At 36.6% G+C, this 15,467-nt stretch overlaps 1 protein-coding gene across 7 annotated transcripts in view; it reads left to right on the forward strand.

Moving 5' to 3' along the window:
- Unc80 (unc-80 homolog, NALCN channel complex subunit) overlaps positions 1–15,467 on the forward strand; it is a 206,871-nt gene that overhangs the window by 186,925 nt on the left and 4,479 nt on the right. For 5 of the 7 annotated variants that reach the window (XM_047544569.1, XM_047544570.1, XM_047544574.1 and 2 more), the window contains 6 exons: positions 356–535; positions 3,696–3,834; positions 6,265–6,321; positions 12,938–13,019; positions 13,915–14,026; positions 14,634–14,830. In XM_047544569.1, the coding sequence (XP_047400525.1) occupies positions 356–535; positions 3,696–3,834; positions 6,265–6,321; positions 12,938–13,019; positions 13,915–14,026; positions 14,634–14,830 (767 nt within the window). The remainder of the gene's footprint in view (positions 1–355; positions 536–3,695; positions 3,835–6,264; positions 6,322–12,937; positions 13,020–13,914; positions 14,027–14,633; positions 14,831–15,467) is intronic. The other 2 variants (XM_047544573.1, XM_047544575.1) reach the window with 1 other exon arrangement.

Genomic DNA, 15,467 nt, shown 5'->3' on the forward strand with positions numbered 1-15,467 from the left:
TAAAAATTGGCAATTTGGAGGTAGCAATTCAGGCTAAAATTAATTTGTATCCGACCAGCCTTGGAAACTGGAACAGAAGCAACAGACAGGAAAAGATTGCCAAAGCACTGTGCATTGTTAGGGATGTATGTTCTCGCCAACATTGAGACTATTAGATTGTAAGTGCATCAGTGGTCAGTGTTGATTCTTTTTGTGTTTTTGTTTTGTTTTTGTTGACATTCCCAAATCCATTTTATACTTTGTCCTAAGGACTGTCTAACTAAAAGACAAACTTGGTCAGGGAGAACTTTGAAGCAAACATTTCCTTTTTTTCCAGAGCCTCATTTGAATTTCCTTTGGTCTCTCCATTCTCCAGCCTATCAAGGGAAGACATCCATCAGTACTGTGGGCACCTCCACCTCTGCTTACCGCCTGAGCCTGGCCACCATGTCCCGCTCTAACACTGGCACGGGCACTGTCTGGGAGCAGGACAGCGAGCCATCCCAACAGGCTTCACAGGACACCCTGAGTCGGACTGACGAGGAGGATGAGGAAAGTAGGTCACTCCAGAGAATCTGGGCAGGAGACAGCTTGGCCACGTCAGTGAGGGCCTGGGAAGGAGTTCTGCCTTTCACCATCTCCAATTCCGATCCCATCAGTCATGCTCACAAAAAAGGATTCAAATTGGAATTTTGAATGAGTCTGTGACTCCTGCTCGTCTATGAATTCCTTGATAGTCCCTGTCATTTGGAAAGAATTCAGGCAAAAAGTAAATCTTTAGAAGACCCCTTAATTTTTCTTTGAGATTATACATTCAGCCTTTTCTACTAACTCATTTACATTGTGGATAAATGACTCTTTTCTTTTTCTCCTAGACACTTTGCTTATGGGGATAACCAGCACTTTCATGACCCCACTGGGCAAGGGAAATGGGCAAAATGTATATTTGGGGTTCGGAAGAGACCAGTTGGCTATGCCAGTCAAAATAAAACCAACTGGCTGTCTTTAGAGAGGATCACCCAAATTTGAGTTCAGAAATTCCCAGAGATGGGGTCAGTCTAGGAGCTTCTAAAGCATATGCTGAAGATGCAGCGTTATGAAATGAGGGGAAATCTTCTCAAGAAACACTTCCTATATATCCTTAACAGGAATAGGTTTAAAAAGTAAAAGTAGGGGAAGATGTTCCATTATAAGCCACTATCACTTAAGGGGCTTCTAAATGGCATTGGTTATTTTCCACTTGTGTTTTGAAACACCCTGATATAATACTTATTGCAAAGTTGTGCTTTCAGTGCCTTAAGATTGAGAACGAAATCTAGATCCTCACTCAGGCTCTGCATACCAAACAGCAAAAAGCCCATCTCTGAACTGACTAAATAGAGGAAATGGGAGTTGAGGTTAGAATTTTAATTAACTAAGATGAATGAGTGTTTCAGTGTTCCACTACAGCTGGGTATGTAGAAAAGGAAAAGAAAGAAATGTTTTGTTAAAACACTTATCAGTAATATTTCTGGATTAGTCAGATAAAATGTTAGTCAGAAAAAGTGATGATTTCAACCTGTAGAGTTAATATGTCTAACTCACCTTGGTGACTGCTCATGGAAATTCACCTTAACTTCTACTTAGGGAAGTGTTGAAAAGTCTTGCCCAATAAACAAAATGAGTGCTGGGCACTTTGGTACATACCTGTAACCCTAGTGACTGGGGAGGTTGAGGCAGGAATATGGCAAGTTTGAGGTCAGCCTTAGCAACTTAGTAAGACCCTAAGCAACTTAGTGAGACTCTGTCTCAAAATAAACAATACAAAGGAATGTGGATGTAGCTCAGTGGCAAAGTGTCTCTGGGTTCAATCCCAATACAGAGAGGGGAGGGAGAGAGAGAGAAACACAAGGAGGAAGACAAGGATCAGTGGTTCAAAATAAACATTAAGTCCTGGTAATAGTTCAGAACTTAAGATAAAATTCATTTTTTCTTTAATGTTTGAAGTAATCATTTTTTTTTCATGATGGGAAATGATACTACCTTTCTTTTTTAGAAGAAACCTACTTTGCAGGAAAACTTGTGAATAAGCAGATGACTATTAGTGGGAAGGAGCTACAGATAAAAAGTAGAGAAGATGTATAAATGCCAGACTCAAGGTGGCTAAGATCTTAGGGATATCATTGACTGAGAGCCAACACTCACATACTGATGGGCGGTCAGGAGCAGGAGGAGGCTTGCAATTTTTGGCTAATATCTCTGTACTCAGATAGCACAGTCATTCCGATGAAAGCAGGTTGCTAACAAATGGTGAAGTGTTGTTGTGATGTGGTTATATGTTAATTAATGTGGCAGAGGGGTATGAAAGCCAGATATTTGCCTGTTATGAATTAAACTATTTTTTCTAATTATTGAACCTGTAATTAAGACCTATCAGACATAAGATAAGGAAGAATGAGACACGTTGTCTGCTAAGATGTTAGATGTAGTCCTACAGAGGATATGATAGGCATTCACAACATAGAACAATTAACAAGAGGCTTAGTGAAAGACAGCATGTGACTAATCACCAAACAAATATTGGGGGAGCAAGTGTTAAGTGGTATGAGTTCAAATAAGGGGCAGTCAGTGGAATCTAGGAGCTGCCTTTGTAGAACTAGCTTAAGGTATCCTATCATGTTTTGTATAAGTTTAATTTCTCTGTGAACATATCTAAAAAGGAAATGTCATTCTATAATTAGAATCAATTTCAAGTCAGTCATTATAAAGTGAATTAAAACTTCTAGTGCTTTTCATATTCAACTTTTGTAGTCAAAATAAGTTCAATCAGAAATATTATCATGGGGGGACTGGGGTTATGGCTCAGCGGTTGAGCACTTGCCTAGCACTGGTGAGTCACTGGGTTCGATTTCCAGCACCACATTAAAAAAATAAATAAATGAAATAAAGGTATGTGTCTAAATATATATATTTAAAATATATTTTAGAAAAGAAATATTATCACGGGTTATTTATTTTAAATAAATGGTATTGAACGATCGTAGTAGCATACATTCACCAAAACATGATATGCTTATTGAAGAATATTTAATATTCAACAATAAACATTAACTCATTTAGAATAAGGTCAACTTGTCTCAAGTACAGTGCTAAAGTTAATTTTCACATGGATTTGAGTACATTAGTTTCTGTTTTTATAGAGAAAACAAGATTACATATGTAATTTTAAAATTTAAGTTAAAATAAGAACGTTTTTCTGAACTTTAAAGTTTCTCAACTATTTTTCCCAAAAATATCTGCAACAGTCTTTCTCACAAAAGGAGATAACAAATGTACTGAAAGTAGTTTTCAGATGTCAAGGAAATGTACTTAAGTATTCAATAACAAGCTCCCTATTGAACTATTCCTGGAATGTCTTATAAATGTATATAGTTCTAGCTTTCAGATCTTTAATTTGCAAGTGCCTGTCAACTTTTCACAAATAATATTCTTGTAAAACAGACAAGAAGTTTACTTTTATTTTATGGTGGGATGGTGGGAGATGGGTGAACCTGAAGAGCTGTCATTGGTCCATGCGGTCTTAGTTTTCCACCTGTACAGAGACCAGTGATAATTCAGCTTTAGAGACAGCACTAGGGTTATGCTCAAGCCAGGGATGGAACCTAAGTACAACTGTGGTTGGTGTTTTCTGATTAGTATCACAGTTTTTAATACATTCTGCCTCTGTGCCCTTTCAGACGATTCTATAAGCATGCCCAGTGTGGTAAGTGAACAGGAAGCTTACCTCCTGAGTGCCATTGGAAGAAGGCGATTCTCCAGTCACGTCTCCAGCATGTCTGCACCTCAGGCTGAGGTGGGCATGTTACCCAGCCAAAGGTAAAGAGCTATGACTATCTTGTATTCTGCACTTGGGGACAAAGGTAGAAATTCTGAAAATACACTCATGTTATTCTACAAAGACTGAAAGAGAGACCATTCCACAAAGGATCTTTCAACTAGGAACCTGCAGGCAATAATTTGCAGTTTTCTAGACCAGGCTAGTAGAAGGGCCCCAATTTCTCATCAAAACATTGTCTCTTCTTTATATTTTTCCATAAATAGATATATTGTCTTCTTTATGATGGTCCAATGGCATTCTTACATTTCAGATACATCATTAACTAGGCAAATAATGAGAATTTGACAAGAGCTTAGGACCAGCTTGATATATTTGATAAAGTTTGGTCTTCTAATATGTCATCAGTGTTCAGTTGGAGGTAGGGATGTTTAACCAAGCAGAAAGGGACCTATGCCACTCTGTGGACCTCGCACAGGTCACTTAACAATAGCCCAAATTTTTCCCTCTGTGAAATGAGGAGGTTGACCAAAGTGATCTTTAAAATAATTTTTCTATGTATAGCTCTATGATTCCATGACTAAACTCTTTTAAATATTTCCTTTTTGTGTTATCTGCCATCTAAGAATATGTTTTAAAACTTCTAAGATATAATAAAAGTATCATATAGAGAATGATCTGACATAGAGTAAAACATTATCTATCTAAAAAACAATGATAATTTGACTTCAGTAATTGGAATTCTTCCAAAGAATTGACTCTATGGGATTTTAGTTAGCTTGTTGTTTATTTTTAATACCCATAATATTTTTCATGCCTATTCACACACAGAAAATAATAACTCAGGACACATTGTAATTATCAGATAAAAAGTTTGTATAGGAATAATTATCCTGTATTCAAATCCTTTAACAAACGGCTCATGAAAACTGCACTAATGAAACACAGTTTGTGAAATAAAGCCAACCTTTGAAGAATATCAAAGAATAGGGGGAAATGATAAAAGATGATTAAAAAGTAAATTGTATATTTTTAAGAAAATATATATCTTTTAACTATTATAGATATTAAATAATATATAAAAGTTCCTATCATTGTATGTTTATTAACCTAATATTTGGTAGTTTTCCTTTGAGGGAAAAAAAGCTTTATAAATACAATTCATAACCAAAAAAAAAAAAAAAAAAAGCCCAACAGTATGTCCAAAAAGAGATGTGAAGTCACATAAGCATTTAATATTGGTAGATATCAGAAATTGCTAGCAGTGTACAAGGTTATATCAAGAATAAAGCTAGCAATTTATTTTATTTATTTTTTAAAATAAATCACAGAATAAAAGGAATTTTAAATAGAAGGATTTTTGGTATTTACCTAAAATAACCCAGACTATCAATTCCCTTTCTACATAGTTATTAATGGGTGAAATTGTTTCCAGGGAGAAAATGTCTATAGTATATAAATATACTAGAAATTCAGAAAAGTTAATACATTAATTCATTTGGACTTGAATCATATTTTAGAAGACTAGTAAAGGTAATACTGTCTCTGCACATTAAATTAAATTAGCCTCTTCTTGGGGACAGAGACTATTTGAACAGTCAAGTAAACCTCAATTTGGGGGGACTACTTCAGTTTTCTAAATGGTTTAATTCCACCCAATTCAATAAGTATTTTTTGAGTGCCTCATGGTTCAATGCTAGGCACAAAGGAAAAACAAAGTATAACATAGTTTCTTTTCACAAGTCTCAGTCCATCTACATCTAGATAAATCAATAAATAATTATTTTTCCACCAACCTGACAGGTTTCTTCTTTTACCATTTACAATTCAGTCACTAGAGGATGGAGGGTAAGGAAGTAAATGTGAATTTTCCAAGATATCTCCCTTCCATTCATTTACTTATATTTTCACTGCAAAACTAAGCAGGGAAAATTGAGTTCTTTCTTTGCTTTTCTTAATGGCATTGGTTCCAAGAGTTTGGTTGTGGCAAGTCATGGTAAGTGGTTTCTGCGTGATAATGTCAGATTACACAAGAAGCAGGGTCCTGGTCAGGGAAACACTATGTACATGAGATACATTAAAAATAATAACCACCTAACCAAATGGTTACCAAAGGAATGATAGTGTCATCTTCTACGGATTCATTCTGCAATGCGGCTCAGAGCTCATTTGTCCATTTGAGCTCATTTTAACTCTTGACCAGTAAACAGACCACTCCTCTGAGAGTCCTATCCATCCAAAGTCCTTCCTTCCCCATTGCCTTGAGTCCTATGTCTTGACAAACCCAGCACAAGGTGAAATGGTTGACTGTCTCCTTTTCCTTCCTTGTTCTGTTAAATTTATTTATTTATTTTTGGTTCCTGGAAACAGAAAGTTGCATGCCTTTTTTTCTCTTTTTTCTTTCGGTTTTCTTTTTTCTTCTTTTTGCACTTTCTTTCCCTAAATGCTTCATCTCCCTACCCCTCCTGCAGTGAACCTAATGTCCTCGATGACTCCCAGGGCCTGGCCGCTGAGGGCAGCCTCTCTAGGTACAGTGTCAACGCCTACCTGTCTATTGGTGTCTGTGCTGGGAAACTAGCTGTTCCCTGTCAACTCTGTCTCTCTGTCTCCTCTCTCCTGGTCTTGATACCTATTTCCATTCCTTGCCCTTTGTTGTTCATGAACACACGAGCCTGGAAGTCAAAGGTGTAGCAAACCCTCCATCATTTTCAGCTTCAGAGTTGAATCACAAAAGACCTAAAAAATTCTTACCGAAAAAAAAAAAAAAAATCTGCAGAATTCTCTATGGGTCTTGTCCCATGGATGTCTACAAAGTTTACTGTGTCAGGGTATAAAGGTGTAGCTCAGTGGTACAGTGGTAGAGCATGTGTACTTAGCACATGCAAGACCCTGGGTTCAATCCCCAGCACCACCACCCCACCAATAAAGTTCGATAATGCCAAATGTTAAATTTGTCCCATCTAATCATTCCTTTCCACACTGAGATTGATTATTGCTTTTCAGAGGCCTTTTGATACAACTTCCCCTCATCGAAAAGTTCCTGTATTAAATTGAGTCAGGTCTTTTAGCTAACAACCATGTTTAGAAAACAACCACACTATCAGAAGAATAAGCATGTTGCTACAATTTATATTGCCTTCTCTTTGATGTATGCTAGCTATTTGGCAGGCTATTTTAAATAGTAGCTTGTTCCAACTGCACATATAAAAAAATGTCTGTTCCCACACAAAGATGACTTTAAACTTACCATGAAATATCAGACACAAAACATTTTCTGGTAAGAGAAAGTCTTATGCAAATAATATATCTTGTTGGTTTAAAGTTTCAGAGAAGGGGACTGCACCTTTAACACTCAGATAAACCACGTCAAACATTCCTAATCTTGTGCTGTTAATTTACACCTCTCAACTAATCCTCATTAGGGGTAATGCTTCTTGTGCATCCTTAGAGTGTCTTTGTTCCATCTCAAGAGAAAACATTATGTAGTGAGTACAATATACCCGTGTTTATTGCTTTATGACAAAGATGAGGAAATGTTGAGAGGCCGTTCCTGTGAAAGGTTGTCTATTGTTTACTTTTCACCTTGTTTGGATTTCACATTTTCTTTTGTAATTGAAAATGGGAAATTTAGTTCATCATTGGGTCTTTTTTTTTTTTTTTAAACTGGATCCATAATCCATGACATTCATTTGTGTTTGCAAGCCCTTGCCTTGATAGTTCAGTCTCTTATTGGTGGTAAATGTGGAAGTGCTGCGAGTGCAAACTTAATTCCATTAACAAGAGCTGTGGGGACAAAGAAGTTGAGAAACAAAACAGTCCTTAAAAGGGTTTCCCTTAATTGTTTATAGCATTTGAGGCATCTGAACCAAGTCTAGCAGGATAATCGTTGCTTTCAAAGAATGCTTTTGTTTAATGCTTACTACTGCATGTGGAACAAAAGAAACTTGATTAGAAGACAATTTCAGTGGTCTACTAACTGTAGAAAGCATTAACTCAGACTTCCATTTAGCTGGACTTTTCTAATTAGGCCCAATTCTCCTTTTGCTGAGTGTAAGTACACTCCAGAGTTAGTGAGAGGAGACAGGGGTCTGAGTTTTTTTTTTGTTTTTTTTTTTTTTGTTTTTTTTTATGAATTCTCCAAAGGATTTGGCCTTCTCTGCATGACTCAGGGTTCAAATGACTGAAGTTATCTAAACCAATTCAGTCTGCCCTGGGTCCAGTGTCACGGGGGATTAACTCAAAGTTTGTGCTAGATGAAACTGGTTCAGAACCAAAGGTATAAATTTTATCTACAGCTGAATTAGTCAAGAAGGTCAGGATTTTGTTGCCTGTCTTAGATCAACTGTTGTTGATCTGTTGCTCCAGTAACATTTATGCTGTAGTCCTTGGTGTCAGTCACCCAGACCTAGCTGTCGTCATTAAAAAATGGGAAGGTGAGGCATTCACTTTGGATTCTGAAATAATTCTGTTAACACAGAGGTATTCCACCACCAGTTAGCACGTCCACCTTTGCCATATACTGCAATGTATCTCTTGAACTCTATCATGTCACCAAGTTCTCTTTGGAGGAGAGGAACTTTTTGATATTTACTAAGAGGTAGGTTTATAAAATAGTATACTTTTTATATTTGGTTTCCAGACTTTCTTATTTTTTGGCATGAGACTTTTTTATGTTTCAGAATCTTAAAATTCTCAAGGCATTAACCATGTAATTTACAGTTAGCATATACTCCCAAGAAATAGCCTCTTAGGAACACTGTTCTCTGAATAAAAAATTCTTTCTCTTGGAAATTCATAAACTGAAGCAGTATTTCATAAAGAATTTTCTTCTTGGAGGGTGTTGCTCCTAGGGGTATAGAAACTCACTATAGATGTTTTTCCCTCTCCCCACTCCAAACACACACACACACACACACACACACACACACACACACACACACATTTTCTCTCCAGAATAATAGAGACATATAGAAATTATTCAAGTCTTTAAGACTGGATATTTATACTTGAGAATTAGATTTTGTTTGGCATGTTAGAATATTTTGAAAGTCAGAAATTGACAGTCAAATTCAATTTTAAAAAGAAATTTTTTTGCTATTTGATTTTGTCAGGATAATTTTAATCACAGTGGAAAATAAGCATGGTGCTTCAATTTGAACAAGACTATAGTCTAGGTGAAATAAAGATAACCTATTTGGTAGAACCCATCTCATGGTCATCTACATTTTCACAGCATGAAAACTTGACAAGTCCTCTTAAAGGAAAAAGAAAAATTTCAACTTTTTATGTAGCCGAGAATTAGTGGCTAAGAAATTGAGTGTTGTGACACACAGATGTGTTCTTTGCCATTGCTGAATTGGTTCCTACAAGAGATTTAAAATCCAGATTATTTCCCCTTTTCTATTCCAGCCTCTAATTTTTCTAAATTCTGTGGCACTTAAAATACATTTTCCTGGATGTTTTGGAGGCTAAGTAAATTTTGAACAACAATTTTTATTGGGAAGAGGGAAGTAGGATTTGGTCTACTGTTTCTTTCCCTGTTCTCTATAAATGCCTGTGGCTCCTTCCGTGCTGGCTTTCTGAATTCCCATCACAAGGCAGTCACCCCAGGTAGATGGCTATGCTGTGTGTCTCATGTTCAACCTCCAGACTTCCATAATCACATTAAAAATTGAAACCAAAGGCACAGAATAGAAGCAAAAACATACTCATTTTTCCATGTGCTGTTCTCATCCAGTGCTTCTACTTAAGTTTTTTTCTAATAAAATATGCTTCCGTCTTTTATCATGTTTTGTAATTTGAGTTAAGTGATACAAATTTTTATTGCCTTACTAAATGGCCCCTTGTTTGCCTATTCCTAAAGAAATCAAGTTATGTATACATATGTATTTATACTCTACAACCCAGGCCATCATGCTTAAGTAGGGAAAAAGAAGTAATTTGTGTCAGAATTGTTTTCCTAATAATGTGTAAATTTCCTCACTTGTAAATTACTTCCTTGTATTTTGAATGAGAAGTTTTAGGGTTTTTTTCCCAGTCAATTTGAACCACCTAGCTCTGCTGAGTCCCAGTTGCATTTACTTCTTTAAAATCTACACCATTATATAGTTTTCCATAGTGATATATTTCAGCTAATCAAAAATAACAAGGGATATATCTACTTGTAAACATGTTGTAAGATGTTAGCTTCAGTTTAGAAATTTTTCTTCTTTTTGTTTCACCATATTTGGCCAAGAGAGTAGAAATCAGCCATTTCTCATTCTCAAGATTAAAAATGTCAAGAAACCAATTTTCTGTATGAGACAATAATTTTTAGTATTCGTCTCACTACTTTGACAAATCTTGGTGTAACCTCAACTTTTCATGACTATGATACATCAAATAGATACTTTAGTTATGCATAAGGACCCAATGGTTTTAAATTACAATATTTTAAACATTGAGATCATCCAATAAAATACAGTGTTTCCGTGAAGGGGAAAATAATTTTTATTATTACAGTTGTGGTATGTGAGGACTGTGATGGAACTGCTTGAAAAAATTGAAAAGGAAATGGAGTATAATATGGAGAGGTTCTTAGTGCAAACATCTTGGTCTTTTGTTGGTTCAATTTAGTACTACACATCTTATAGTGTATCACAAATCCTACAGGTAACTGAAATATTACATGATATGGAGAGAAACTAATTTTTATATGTGACTCCAGTTTGATACCGACTTCAGAAAAGTAATGTGTTTTGCATAAACTACATCTGTAACAGGATTTCTTGGCTCTTTATTATGAATGTCTCCTAACTGCTCACAATTAAGCCAGTCATTGATGTTACAGATATAAACACATTAGCATCATATTTCTAGGGAGCATATAATTTATCAGCTAGGATGTATTTCCGGGGGCATGTTCTATAATTTCATCTTTGATATGTGCATTCCATTATGAGACACTTTATTATTTACATAGAACAGCTAATATATAAAGCTAAACTGGATACATTTCTTAGACATAAACCTCTCTATCCACAGAGAAAATTTTGGTGCTTATGATCCTCCCTTAGAATAATCATCATGAAATTACCATTATGTTTTGACATTTAACACTCCCTGAGTAACGTGTATTTTTCTTTTTTTTGCAACATTTTTTTCCTCACAATCTCAGATTACTGAATGAAAATGAGACAAGTGGACTGCCTCAAATTCATTTTCTCTGCCCAACAATTTTCAAAACATTCTATTACCAACTTCCCTTTAGTGTTCTAGAAGCAATAAACTCATTACAAACATCAAATGTAAAACAAGAAAGCATGCTATATACATCACTTTCATGATCAAACCATTTCACATCAACTAACTTCTTTTCTCTACCTTAATGGGAGGTAGTTGGTAAGTATCAACCTCCCTTTATGGCCAAGGGAACTGAGGTAACATTTAGATGTCAATGAAGAATCCATTCCAATGAAAGCTTTGCTTGGTATTGGGAGAAGCTTGTTTCTACTTTTGTGCATATAGTTAATTACTCTTTTCAATTTAATAAGACACATGCTATAATGTATAATCATGGAGATGTCATTTCAGACATATCAGCAACATAGTCTGGATTATCAGAATTTATTACTTTGGTCCATTGGGGTACTTTTCCATCTTCATAGAAAGTTTATACATGCTACAGAGTCATGTATGTATGTGTGAGTATGTGTACACATACACATATATGCTGATAATGTACATAGATCTTTTGAACTTGATATTTAGGAGACAAAAAGTTTTAAAACACCTGTTTTTGGTACTTGTTATAGAAGTTTGTGTTGTGTACTCTAAATGGTGTAATTACATTCCAATTCCATAAAAACTTTGATAAACCCTATTTGGGAATCATTGATTTTCTTCTAGTGAAAATATGAGTTAAGACTTTTTAAAAAATTGACAGAGTGATTGTGTCAACTATGTGATAAAACAATGTGATAATTACCCAGTTGTTAGTGCAACAGGGGAAACATCTGATTTCCCATCTTGCCACCAGTTTGTCTTCCTAAAAAACTGCAGCCAAGTATTTAGGCAGCTTGTTTTTGTTTTTGTTTTTGTTTTAGAAATGGGAATAAATGGACAGAATCTTTCTACCTCTTTTTCTGGACAGTTGCTGACTCTGGATTCCACTGTGGAATATTTTCACTTTAAAAATTATCTGTAGATGACTCTCCTTTTGCAAAGGCAAAGCAGAAATTAATTACCCATTAACCAAATAATCACATTGGCATCATCCACAGAATTACAGTGTTGTCTGGGGCACAGTGTATTTCTTTTTTCACCCCCTCCCATTATAAATACCTATGATACTTGCATGCAGAATGAAAAAGAACCATGGGCCATATTAATATTTTCAGTTTCACCAAACACTAAAATAGCAATCACTGCCAGTAGTCATTTTTGCTTATGAAAGACACACATACACAGTAAATTTGGGGGGAGCAGGTTGTTGCTTTTATAAACTGCACAGTATGTTTGAGTGCAGCTACTCAATATTAAAGCTTCTGAGTTATAATGATAGCTTAATTACTTTGCCAGCCTTTTAAATCTAAAATCATTTTTTACAACATTGAATTTTCTACCCATGTGGCTACTCATTTACTTAGTAGTCACAGAGACTTCAGGCTGCAAACATGTGTTGAATGTGCCCCTTCACCCAAATGGATTCTGTGTCTGATGTGTTTGATATTTGTCCATCTTATTTTCATTTAAATTGGAATTTTTAAAAAGGTGTTCCCATCCATGTGATAGAGTTGTTTGTGTGTGTCTGTTATCACCTTTTCCCTTCCCCTTGAAAAAAATTGAGATTAGACTATGACATCATAAACCTTTTGGTGGCTTCCAAACCATGGGTATGATCAAACCAGTGTTTTGCTGAATGACAGATACAGCATCAGTGATTGAAAACAGAATCTCAATTTTGGCAGCTTGGGGCTATAAGGCCTTGTTCTCCCACCCAAACCTTTGAAAACTCCCATCCCAGGGACTCTTTCCCAACCATCCTTCAAAGATAATGGTATCTTTGAAGTGACTATTCCATAAAAGTGGTTTTGGCTAACACCCACCAGAGGACGGTCTTCTGCATTCTCTCCAGGGTACACTAACACTGTTGATGCTTGACAGGGTGGCAAGTGTACAGAGTGAACCTGGCCAGCAGAACCTCCTCATTCAGCAACCACTGGGGAGAAAGAGGGGCTTAAGGCAGGTAAGCAGACCCTGAAAGAATAGAAGAACCATCCTGGGAAATGGAGGCTCTGTTTGAATTTTAGTGCCTATGTATATTAAGATGACATTTTGCCTTCTTCTTATAATCAAATAAGCAGTACAGAGCAACTTTAAAACATGGTAAGTGCTTGGACAAGTTTTGAGCTTTTGTTTCAGATCTGAATCTTCTTATTTGCAAAGCTGATTATTTAGAAAAGTTCAGTGGGCTTGTTCTCTACCCAGAACCTTCTTTACAATCAATCTCACTGACAGTGAAAGATCTGTTATACAGTTGATTTAATATTTAAGAGTCAGTTTCTGCAGAGAAACAAAGATGAAGAAATTCTTTCTCATTTTAAGATTCATAACTTAAAACTGAAATTGAAGTAAAAGAGCACCTTTACAAATATCCTTAGGTAGGGCTATTTTCCATCACTTTCTAAATAAAAATAGAAATGAAATGGCACTGTTTCTTCAAAGGGAACTTCCCATGATTGATTGCTTCACGTACCAGACATTTTGGCAGCATGTTTTAAATAAACCTCCGTCTTGAAAGTTAGCATATGTTCAACTGTACCTTTTAGATGAATAAAGGTTAATATTTTATATCCATTGAAATCCACAAGGTTACGATTTTAAATTATGTCAATGTTCTTAGGAACATTAAAGGAATAATAATTGGGAGATGAATTGGTTAAAAGGGATGCCAGAAGGAAACAGTCATAGTTAAATATGCAGAAAGAAGTTTATCAGCTATAAATATAAGAATCACCAAAGGAGTCCAGGGGAACATGAAAATAAAGGTGCAAGCTATAGTCAGAATCCTCTGAGCACAGCTTCCCCCGCCCCAGGCAGCTGGACTCCTTTGCCAGTTTTATTCTGCCTATTCTCTTTAGCTAAGACGTCCTCTACTGTCACGCCAGAAGACTCAGACTGAACCCAAAAACCGACATGGGGCTCGGCTGTCAACCACTCGCAGGAGCATTCAGCCTAAGACGAAGCCATCTGGTGAGGCCTCCCGGGTCCTTCTGCCTGTATCATTGCCATGATGCCATGCAAGTGAGCCAAAAAGGCCTGCAGGAACTGAGCAGATGCAGATGAACACCTTAGGGGAGGTGCCCAGATGAGGGAAGAAGTTTCTCAGAAAATTTTAATGCCTTTTATTCTTTCCTGACCTTATTTTTACCCTTATGAGCCTAGGGAAATGGAAGAGCCCTAGGGAAACCATTGATATTCTGAAATTTGAGTAAAAAGGGTTGGGTTTTCTTTACTTAAGGCAGGAATTGGGATTGTTATATGTCTTACTGTAGAGAAAGGTATGATGAATAATACTCTGGGACTTTTCAGTCCTTTTGGTAGTTGTTATGAGGGTTGATCAAGTTTACTAATGCTCCTTGTTTTAGGCCATTTATGTAAAAGTGATTTTCCTAACCAAGTCCTACTGTTTGTAATAAGATGAAATCTAAACATACGGAATGGTCAAATATGTTCTCATTTATTAATAATACATCAGCAATGTCTTCATTAAGAAAATCCAGGAGACACTGGGTAATGCCAGTTATTAAGCATCAACTGCAATTTCTCCCCTATTTACTAACTCACCTCTGACTTACAGTGGATCAGAAACGATCTGTTACCTTCATTGAGACTCAGCCAGAGCCAACAGCTGCCCCAACAGACACACTTCCTGCCATAGGTCAACCACAGGGCTGCAGCCCAGCCCTGTGCAGGAAACCAGAAGGATTGGACAAACCAGTCCTCACATCTTCCCCAGCCATAGTTGTTGCGGATCTCCACAGCTTATCTCCCAAGGTGAGGACACTGAAGAAACAGGCAAGGACTGCTCCTCATGTTCTTATTTCTAGGAACCATTTGGATGAGGGAATTTATACCATATAGTCTGGGTCTGTGACATTTTGTTATCCAAACATGGTTCTGCCATCGTGAAATAGAAAATCTATGTAAAGTATATCACTAGGAATATATCTACTTAAAAAACTATATGGTAGTCAGCTTTGTGTCATTGTCACCAAAATACCCAAGGAGAACAATTTAGAGAAAGAAAGTTTATTTTGGTTCACAATATCACAGGTCTCAATCCATGGTTAGCAGAGTACATTGCCTTGGGCCCAAGGTAAAGCAGAACATCATGGCAGAGGGAAGCTGCTCCCCCCATGGCAGCCAGGAAGCAGAGGGGGTGGGGAAGGGGCTGCAGGGAAGAAAAACTCTTGCAGAGTACACCCCAAGTGACCCACCTCCTCCAGCTATGCCCCACCTGCCTATAGTTACCACCTGGTCCATTCAAACTAGGATGGACTGATTAGGTTATAGGTCTTAACAACCTAATCATTTCACCCCCAAACATTCGTGCATAAACATAGGAGCTTTTGGGGGATACCTCATATCCAAACTATAAAAGACCAAGAGAAGTCTTTGTGATCTTAATTAC

The sequence above is a fragment of the Sciurus carolinensis genome, chromosome 3 (genome assembly GCF_902686445.1).
Source record: "Sciurus carolinensis chromosome 3, mSciCar1.2, whole genome shotgun sequence".
NCBI classification, from domain to species: Eukaryota; Metazoa; Chordata; class Mammalia; order Rodentia; family Sciuridae; genus Sciurus; species Sciurus carolinensis.